The 10,565-nt window shown below is 45.3% G+C and overlaps 1 protein-coding gene across 1 annotated transcript in view; it reads right to left on the bottom strand.

Annotated features, from left to right (window-relative positions):
- Window positions 1-2,193: 2,193 nt before the first annotated feature.
- The window catches only part of LOC108804441 (protein FAM47E-like), a 17,839-nt gene continuing 9,467 nt past the window's right edge, over window positions 2,194-10,565 (bottom strand). Inside the window, exons 6-8 of the mRNA XM_018576177.1 lie at window positions 7,412-7,570; window positions 6,616-6,693; window positions 2,194-2,454 (exon numbers count right to left, since the gene is read on the bottom strand). Of these exons, the coding sequence (XP_018431679.1) occupies window positions 2,323-2,454; window positions 6,616-6,693; window positions 7,412-7,570 (369 nt within the window). The 3' untranslated portion in view covers window positions 2,194-2,322. The remainder of the gene's footprint in view (window positions 2,455-6,615; window positions 6,694-7,411; window positions 7,571-10,565) is intronic.

Consider the following 10,565-nt stretch of genomic DNA (forward strand, 5'->3'; position numbering starts at 1 on the left):
ACTGAAGAATGGCAGTCACCACTAGGGCACATTTAAAACAAATGCTTTCTATGTGCACCATTCACACCACAACGCTGGTGTGATCTGGAGTGTGCTGTAAAATAAATGCAGTCTGCATTTATTTTACAGCTGAATTCGAGGCAGGTGTAAAGCCATCCATGGATGAGGTAATACCCCCTGTAGGGGGATTTAATTCTGACAGCTAGCACCCACCGCTGTCAAAATACTAAAACAGTGGCAGCATCTGATTGGCTGCACTCACTGTATGGCTGACAATTTCCACCTGGCTCTTTCAACAAAAGTTGAATGAAAAATTGACTTTTATTGAGGGCCGACATCCATGAATCAAATTTCAGCTGAGATAGCAGGACAAGCATTTAACCCTTGCGGTGGGGGGAAGCTTTTCTGCAATGGTAACTTTGAAGTTACCAGGGCTCAAAATTTCAAGTCCTAAGTTACTAGCCAGGCCTTAATAGTTACTCGCCACAAGTTGTCCCACTAACCCCTACCCTGCCCCGGCCTTAACTCCGTCAGGTCAGCGGTGCGATGCACAGTACAGAGACCTGCGGTGCGATGCACAGTACAGAGACCTGCGGTGCGATGCACACTACAGAGACCTGCGGTGCGATGCACAGTACAGAGACCTGCGGTGCGATGCACAGTACAGAGACCTGCGGTGCGATGCACAGTACAGAGACCTGCGGTGCGATGCACAGCACAGAGACCTGCGGTGAGATGCACATTACAGAGATCTGCGGTGCGATGCACAGTACAGAGACCTGCGGTGAGATGCACAGTACAGAGACCTGCGGTGTGATGCACAGTACAGAGACCTGCGGTGTGATGCACAGTACAGAGACCTGCGGTGTGATGCACAGTACAGAGACCTGCGGTGTGATGCACAGTACAGAGACCTGCGGTGTGATGCACAGTACAGAGACCTGCGGTGTGATGCACAGTACAGAGACCTGCGGTGTGATGCACAGTACAGAGACCTGCGGTGTGATGCACAGTACAGAGACCTGCGGTGTGATGCACAGTACAGAGACCTGCGGTGTGATGCACAGTACAGAGACCTGCGGTGTGATGCACAGTACAGAGACCTGCGGTGTGATGCACAGTACAGAGACCTGCGGTGTGATGCACAGTACAGAGACCTGCGGTGTGATGCACAGTACAGAGACCTGCGGTGTGATGCACAGTACAGAGACCTGCGGTGTGATGCACAGTACAGAGACCTGCGGTGTGATGCACAGTACAGAGACCTGCGGTGTGATGCACAGTACAGAGACCTGCGGTGTGATGCACAGTACAGAGACCTGCGGTGTGATGCACAGTACAGAGACCTGCGGTGTGATGCACAGTACAGAGACCTGCGGTGTGATGCACAGTACAGAGACCTGTGGTGTGATGCACAGAGACCCAGTGGCGTAACCAGAGTAACCGGCGCCCGGGGCAGGACAAACGTTTGCGCCCCCCCCCCGTGATATGTGGGGGTGTAAAGGTACAATGAGAGCATGCTGGGACATGTCGTAATTGAACTACAAGTTCCAGCATGCCCTCATTGTCCCTGTACACTCACCAAATATGACCCAGGGAATAGTAACGAGCTGATTGGCAGGCTCCTGTCCTCCTTCTATGCAGTGGAGCCCGGGTCCCTGTAGGGAAGGAGCCTGCCAATCAACTGGTTATCATGGCAAGTGGACCGTGAATTTTTTAAACTTTTTAATCACCTTTTTATTTTAATTTAATAATTTTGTATTATTTTTTAAATGTTATTTAATTATTTCTTTAACAAATTTTTTTTCACTTAACTCTATGGCTATCACACAGGAGATAACAATCCCCTGTGTGATAGCATTTGGAGGGAGGTGACAGTTTCTCTTTATTGAACCTGTCACCTCCAATACAGGAGTTCTAGCACAACTTCTGTGACAGGTGAGGGGAGGGCGATCGCCGCTGTAGAAGCAGCAGCAGTTCCCTCCCCCTGAATTTTCACTCGCCCCCCACGCAATTTTCACTCGCCAATTGCGAGGGGAAATTTTGAGCCCTATTTAGGAGCTATAAGTAAAAATTGGATACACACTGTAAACTGTTCAAAACAGCTGCTTTACTTTTTATTTTGATGTCAATCAGGCAATAGAGATATTTCAGTAAGTTTTATGGCTGTACTGGTTCATAATATTGATGCTTTACTGTATTTGCCCTTGTACTTTATACCTTTTAAGTATAGGTAAATATGAGAGTGATTATGTTGTGCAATAACCCTAAAACAAGTTAATATTTAAACCAAAGGCAGAAGATGTGAGTGAAAGAACATATTCAGTTTATTATGCTTTCTTCGTGGGTGGATGCTGAGCCAGACCGGTACCACATTTTCCCTGCAGAAGATGCGTCCCTGGATGCTCTTTCAGAAGACACAGCATCTTTCGTATATGATATTTTGTTGAGAAACTGAAAGAAAAAAAATGTTGTTCTGATACATGCAAAACATAAAAGTCTTATTAAAAGCAACAGTAATGGCCCCTTCACATCACACAGGTCTGTTGTGTCATGATATGTGTTAACTTGGGTTGCTTTAAGATGGCCCATTTTTTTGATTGGGTGGTCTAATTAACCTTAAGGGGTGGTTCCTTTTGTTCCCCATGGTCCCTGTGTGTGTTGTAAAGTAGTCACCGCTCCAAGCTCACTCCCGTGATAGACAACAATCTCAGGTTTAGTTTACTAATGTGTATCGAGTCTGTAGTGTATCACAGGAGTGAGCTTGGAGTGGTGACTACTTTTCAACACACACAGGGACCATGGGGAACACTGTCCTTCCTTCTGGAGGGTGGCTACTTTTATTCCTATAGTCCTTGTGTGTGTTGTAAAGTAGTCACCACTCCAAGCTCACTCCTGTGATGGACTACAATCTCTTGTTTAGTTTACTAATTTGTATTGAGATTGTAGACCATCACGGGAGCGAGCTTGGAGCAGTGACTACTTTACAACACACACAAGGACTATAGGAATAAAAGTAGCCACTCTCCAGACAGCTGTAACCGGCTGTCTTCCAAACCTGTGCATAGAGTTTAAAGTCAAGTTATATCCAACATGCTGCAGATTAAAAAATGTGAGATAAAAGTCCCCATGCAGGAAATGTTTTAGTTAACCCAGAGTCTTCTGGCTTCCTCAAAGGGTGCCTCGACATTTGGTGATGGTAGGACTTAGGGCTCCTGATGTGAAACGAGTGGGCTACTTATGTAAAAGGGAGCTATGGATGTACAGGGGGTCTCTGATGTGAGGGGGGGGGGGATTCTGATGTGAAGAGGTTAACCCCATTTTTTTCTGTGGGGTCCCCTCTTAAAACCCATTACATTTTAGATAGGGGTGTCTCGAGATTTTGCTTACTTTTAAAGGGTGCCATGACTGAAAAAGTGTTGATAAACTGTGCCCTAGGCTGACCTGCATTAAAATGATGACTGATTTTTATCTAGCCTACATAGACTGATCTATATCTACATAGCTATAGAAATCTGAAATAAAGTTTGCTGAAATCCTTGAATTTTATATAGGTGTTTATGGGGAAATTGTACAAAAATGTGTACTTTTTAATGAGGAAACTTGCATGTGTATTTATACTAAATTGCGAGGATTCAGAGAACAATAAAAGGTAATTTGAGGCTTCCATATACGCGACAGTTTTCTGATCTGGATATTTTCAGGCTGATTAGGCGATGAGAGCTCACAGACACCAATCACTGAGGGTTGTTGGGAGAAATAATGTTCGGACAAGTTAGAACATCTTGTCAAACAGCTTTTTGCCAGGTGATGCCGGAGGAGTCCACACTATACCACCCCCCACTCTCCATATGACATTTGCGATTCCCAGTGGCTTGAAAGTAGTGAAATTTGCCTGAAAATTCGCCTTTTGCAATGTATTTGTTACTGGTATTTATATAGTGCTGACAATTTACACAGCGCTTTACACACTGCACATTCACATCAGTGTCTGCTTTTAAGGAGCTTACAATCTAAGGCCCTTATGTCATACATACATACATACATACAGGGCAAATTTAGACAGGAGCCAATTAACCTTCAATCATGTCTTTGAAGTGTGGGAGGTAACCCATGCAAACTCCTTAGTGTCTTGACTGGGATTGTAACTGGGGACCCCAATACTGCAAGGCAGGAATGCTAAACACTAAGCCACTGTATGAAACCACAGGTATAAGATAATGAATATCTAATGTTTAGGAGAAACTGCCTCTGATGTCCTAGCATGGTCTTCTTTTGGGATCGACATTTTCGGACATCTTGACTGGCTGGACCAGAATGATGTAACTCTTGTGAGCACATGCGGGAATTAATTCATTCCAGTAGCTGGCAGATACCAGGATTTGGCAACTGAGCTGCACATGTGTAATGTACATTTAGAAAAGACATTTCTGGAAGGCAATAAAAGCCTACCTGCTACTGTCGCACTACTTTAAAGTTCTGTATGGTGACATTTCAAATATATTTGATCATAAATAAAGCTTAATGTGCATGTCAGGGCAAAATAAAAACATATTCAGTATATCTCTGCAACACATGCACTTTTCCCGATGTCTGTCTCTTTAAACATGATGCAAGCACTAAAACATTTCAGTGGATCTAGCTAGAAATCGATTAAAGGAGAACTATGGGGTCAAGGCTTTTCCCCATAGTTCTAAGGGTAACGGGAGGACACAAACTAGCGTCCTCCCGTCACCCTAAGCTCAGTATATTGCGAGCTACAGCTCGTGATATGCTGAGACGCCGCAGCCGGGACGGATCCCGACATCACTGTCGAGATCCACCCAGCTGCGTGATTGACAGCTGACTCTGCCTATCTAGAGGCAGAACCAGCTGTACCTGCCCCCTCCCCCGTCCGTTCCGCCAGTCAGCACTGGAGGATCGGAAAGGGGAGGAGTCCCTGCAGGGAGCCGTGAGTGACACACTGTGTTGTCAGCTCACTACAGGAAGTTTGGAGCTCAATGGATTTCTGGCAGGATCAAGAAGCATTTTTCAAATATTGTAGTGTTTTCAATGAGTCAAACCATGAACAATTGTAATGAAAGATGTACTAAATATGTATTTTTTTTTTACATTTGGCCAGACATACACTTTAAAGCTGAACTCCAGGATAAGTAAATTATGGACAAGTGATAGGAGTCCTGTGTATAATTAGTTGAATCTTGTTGTGCTTTGTGTATTTCTTCCAGACCTGTGCAGTAATCCAGTGTGACACTTTCACTCTGTGTAAGAGCTTCCTGTCACTTAGACCGGTCACTGCTGCTCCCTCTCCTTGTGCAGGGTGACTGGTCTTGTACCCTCCTACCTTCTGCAGTTTTCTACAGGTAACCTGTAGTGGGTGAGCATGCTGGGTCCCTTCCACAGCTTTGCACACTGTACAGGCTGTGTGTAGCACAGTGATGATATTGATATATTTAGAAGGTATTACCTGGGTTTGCAAAGGCTTTTGGTGGAGACTGCACAGCCCTGGAGAGACGCCACACACAGCCCTGGAGAGAATGCACAGCCCTGGTGAGATGTCACACACTGCCCTGGGGAGAATGCACAGCCCTGGGGAGAAGCCGCACAAAGCCCTGGGGAGAAGTCGCACAAAGCCCTGGGGAGAAGCCGCACACAGCCCTGGGGAGATGCCGCACACAGCCCTGGGGAGATGCCGCACACAGCCCTGGGGAGATGCCGCACATAGCCCTGGGGAGATGCCGCACACAGCCCTGGGGAGATGCCGCACACAGCTCTGATGAGAATACACACCCCTGAGGAGATGCTGCACACAACCCTGGTGAGACTGCACAGCCCTGGGGAGACACCGTACACAGCCCTGTTGAGACTGCACACAGCCCTTTGAGCAACACAGAGTATGTAGCTTCATATTGTTCTGCATTGCTGTATATGTTTTGCTGGGATTTGTAGTCCCTCTACAGCTTGGAGTCAGTGGCAGAACTACCAGGATTGCAGCTGGGACCTGGTTCTGGCGCTCCACCACTGTCCTAAAATCATTAGTCTGCATTCTTTTAGATGAACTGTCACATGACAATAAAAAAAAAAAGTATCAGTAATTGGTATAAGCGAGTACTTGAGGAAAAGTATCGTTACTCGTACTCGGTCTTAAAGAAATGGCATCGGTGCATTCCCAGTTATAATTTTTGGAATATGTCTATGTAGGTGCTTGCCCATTATGTACCTAAAAACATTAGCTGATCACTGCCCCAATTTTGCTGATGTAAGCAGAATGAATCAAGTAAAGCATTTTATCCCAGCAGACACCTTAGGTAAACTGTTCTCATGGGAACGACTAGGATCAATAGATAATGGTTTGTCCAAATACCAGCAGAGGCGGGGTTTTGTGCAGTTACAAGAGTGTGTAGCTATACTACACGGTCTACTAGATATGGTGAGCTTTATGTCATAATAATAACTGGAGGAGTGCATGTAAAGGGGCGTTAACATGTCAGATGCATTTTTTCTTTATGGTATTTTTAAAGCACTTTTCCTTAGAAACACTGGGCTGTAAATGTCTGAAATCAAGCGCAATTTTATGATGAAGAAATATTGCTCAGAAAACACAGCACACCTCACCTCTGGCCTTCTGTAACCTTTCCTCTCAATAAATTCTTTAAAGGCAGAGGTTCCATGAAGCTGCAACAATTCTTCGTCCTAGAATTAAACAAAGCAGAAACTAAAATCATTTTTTTAAATAATAACTTTAGAAGCATAATCTGCATTTTGTAACGCACGACACAATCAAAACCCGTAAGAAAAGAGTCAATATAAAATTTAGTTTTCTATACTGTTTCTGCTTGAACTCCATACTGAAGCACATATCGGAAATACATTTATCTGTCATGCTACTAACTGGGCAATCAAACTAATAGAATCTAGTAAGTCCTGCTTCTGATCCACCTGAACCTACATTTGATAAGCCATGCACCTATTGTGGGGCACAGGAATGAAGGGAGGCAACCCACATAAAATTGTGGCTGTTGGGAGATGTAAAATGGTGTCCAGGGCAGCTGTCGCTGATGCACCGCTGGATAACATTGAAGCATCATTAACAATTTTAATCTAGTAACCAGAGAATCTGATTTGTCTTTTTCAATCTAACATTTCAAAATGCACTGGGGTAGCAATGTGTACTATTATGCAATAGGTGACCTGCACCCATGGGTCTGTTTTGTCATCATCATTGCCATGTAAACCCAGAATACTGAATATCCTAATTCTATACGCAGTAAGAAGAGTATATAGGAAATGTATGTAAAATAAGTATTACTATTTGCATAATCACTCTTTCCCATCTTATTCAACTGGAGCTGGGACATACCTATTATGCGTCAGTTAAATATAAGTAGTGATATTTTTTTATGCAAGGTACCTTTTGGCTAAGCTTGTTTTTTGAATGATTGCCCTTTTCCTCGTTTTCCATTGTTGGATCTTTTAACGGCTCATTGGCGTTTTGTTTCTTCCATGTTTGAGGATCCAAATACCAAGCTCCGTATCTAGATTTCACCCATGTTGGGCTGTATGTACCCTCCTAAAATATAAAACAGGTCGCAATCGTGTTTTTCTCTTTTTTATATGTGTAAAACAGACTCAAAACAGTCACAAAACAATTTTCAGATGGTAATACAACAGCCAAAGGCCGCTTTTACATGGGTGTTCTGTCAGTCTGTTCTTGATCTGTGATCAGATAGATCGAAAACGGACTGCAATACATCCCTATGGGCAACTGGATGTAAGCAGACTTGCACCCACCTACATCTGCCCACTTAGGGGTCAGTTCAGGTCAATCGGACCATATCTGAAATGTCTGTGGCAAGGTCTGCTACTAACCTGAGCATATGTGGGCTGATATCTGTTTACATCTGGCCCAGTGGCGGACCTAATAACCAAAGGGCCCTGGTGCAAGATTTTATCTTGGGCCCCCCTCCCAAGACGGCACGGGGTGGGGGGGGAGCGGCAGCGGATCACACTGGCCCCCGAACCCCCACCCCCAGTGGTCTCTAATGTTGCAGTAGCGTGCTGGACTTACCTGAGACCCTGCAGAGCACACCATAGATCCTGCATAGCCCATCTGAGACTCTCTATGGTGGGCTCTGCAGGGTCCCAGGTGGGCTGGTTGTCAGGGTCCATTTCCCTGTACTTCCTCCCAACTCTTCTTGCCTGCTGCTGGGGCCCGGCCTTCTCCACCCCCTCCCCTGTCACCTCTGCCATGCCACCCCTGGTACAGCTGATACCCATGCAAGGGGCCCCCCAGGCTGCCCAGACCCATCACATGCGTACCGGCCATACCCCCCTGATGGCGGTGTTCTATCAAAGTTTGTGACTAGGTTGGAATGTGTGACTGGTGACGTGGTCACACGTTTTATCATTCCACATTCATTCCACCCCACTCACAAAGTCTAATAGAACTGACATTTCAGGACCAATCAGCTGTTCCAGGGCAGATCAGGTGTCCTGCACATACCATCTGCGATGCCGATCTGCCCTGGAACAGCTGACAAAGCTTTGGAATGATTGACCTATTGGCGGTCACACATTCCACCGCCAAAAAAACTGGGCGGGATTACGTTAAAATGTGTGACCACGTGACCAGTCACACATTCAACGTCATAAACTTTGATAGAACTGAGGTCCTGTCTGTAATCATTTTAATCAGAGAAATAGATTATAATAGGGAACAGTACAGTGTAATGTTCCCCATTATAATCCACTTTTCTAATTAAATGAAATAACAGCACACAACCAGGGCCGTCTTTAATATCCAGGGGGCACTGGACAAAATTTTGCTGATGGGCCCCCACAACTCGCTTACTTCCATCACATGCCCCCCCACTTCCCGACCTAGCCCCCCATATCCACCTACATCACCTTCCACTGAAACTAAAAAATAATAATATATGCATGTGTGAATATACTGTAGATATACTGTATATACAGTTCAATGCACTAATGCAATCAACTCAGCACTCTGCAACGCAATGGACTCAGCACTCTGCAACGCAATGGACCCAGCACTCTGCAACGCAATGGACCAATGCAATGAACCCAGGACTCTGCAACGCAATGGACTCAGCACTCTGCAACGCAATGGACTCAGCACTCTGCAACGCAATGGACTCAGCACTCTGCAACACAATGGACCCAGCACTCTGCAACGCAATGGACCCTACAATACAGATTTTTGACCCATAAGTCTATATTACAGCATACGTAGAATGCATATGTTGAAAATGTAATGCACCATGCAGCAAGTGTTCATGCAATGTAAATGCAATACCAGTTTTTAGTAATATAACCATGTATTGGTACATTTGTTCTGGACTACTTGTTAAATCATACAATAGGATTTAAATTTAAAATCTTATTGTATGATTTATCAAGTCGTACAGAACAAATATAGCACTACGTGGTTACATTAGTAGAATCGGTAGTGAATTTACATTGCTTGCACCCGAACACTGGCTGCACGGTGCATTGCATTTTTATCAAATGCCTCTATATATGATACACAGAATGCATAGGTTGCATATACAGTACACCGTGCAACAAGTGTTTTGGGGGGGGGCATACAATGTAAGTACAATATAGATTTTACTAATATAACCACAAACTGGTATATTTGTTCTACATTACTTGATAAATCATACAATAAGACTTTACATTTAAATCTTATTGTATGATTTACAGGTAGTACAGAACATGGATATATCAGCAAAATCTGTATTGCAATTACACAGCATATCACTGAACACATGGACTGAACACACTTTGTTTAGTGATATGCAGTCAGTGTAAATGCAATACAGTCCTGATTCTTCCATCCCGGTTCTGCTCCCAGTCCAAGCCTCTGTGCAAGTACTAACATTTGCTGTCCATGTAAAGTTAAATACAGATATTTGCTAATAAAGATATACATAATTTGCTTTTTTTTCAGATTAACCTTTCACGTTGTGCTGTGCCCTCCCCCTCCTTCTCCTCCGTGCCTGATCTCTGTGACATGCACCAGGGGGGGAGATCACAGCAGGAGGCACACAGATGTTTTATGTGGTAATAATGACAGTATAAGCCGTTAGTGTACAGAAGTCATGTTCTTAGAAGAGAACATGGACGGCCGTCATTTCACACTGTCTTTCTGCTACTGAGGACGGACGGCCGGTCTGTCTCCCCCCTGACACTGCTGCTTTATCTCTCTGCTGCTCGGGGCGAAAGGGACAGCTGTTGTGGGCCCCTGACACATACACACTTCTCTCCCGGTCGCCTGTTACTAGGGACGCGGCCGGAGAGGAGGACCCGCCCCCTTCTTGAGATCCCAGTCGGCAGTGCGGGCCCCGGTGTTCTAACACCGGGACCCTGCACTGCCCCATATTCCACGGGGGTGCCCAGGACCGGACCTCACTGGGCCCCCCCCCCACAGTCTCAGACGGTATTTCTGCCCCTGGAGATCAGTATCCGGCTGCCGGCGGGCCCCCCCCTCTGCGCCGGGAGTGTCGGATGAACGGATGATCTGACACTCCCGGCGCAGAGAC

Source organism: Nanorana parkeri, unplaced genomic scaffold (genome assembly GCF_000935625.1).
Source record: "Nanorana parkeri isolate BGI_ZX_2015 unplaced genomic scaffold, ASM93562v1 scaffold59, whole genome shotgun sequence".
Lineage (NCBI taxonomy): Eukaryota > Metazoa > Chordata > Amphibia > Anura > Dicroglossidae > Nanorana > Nanorana parkeri.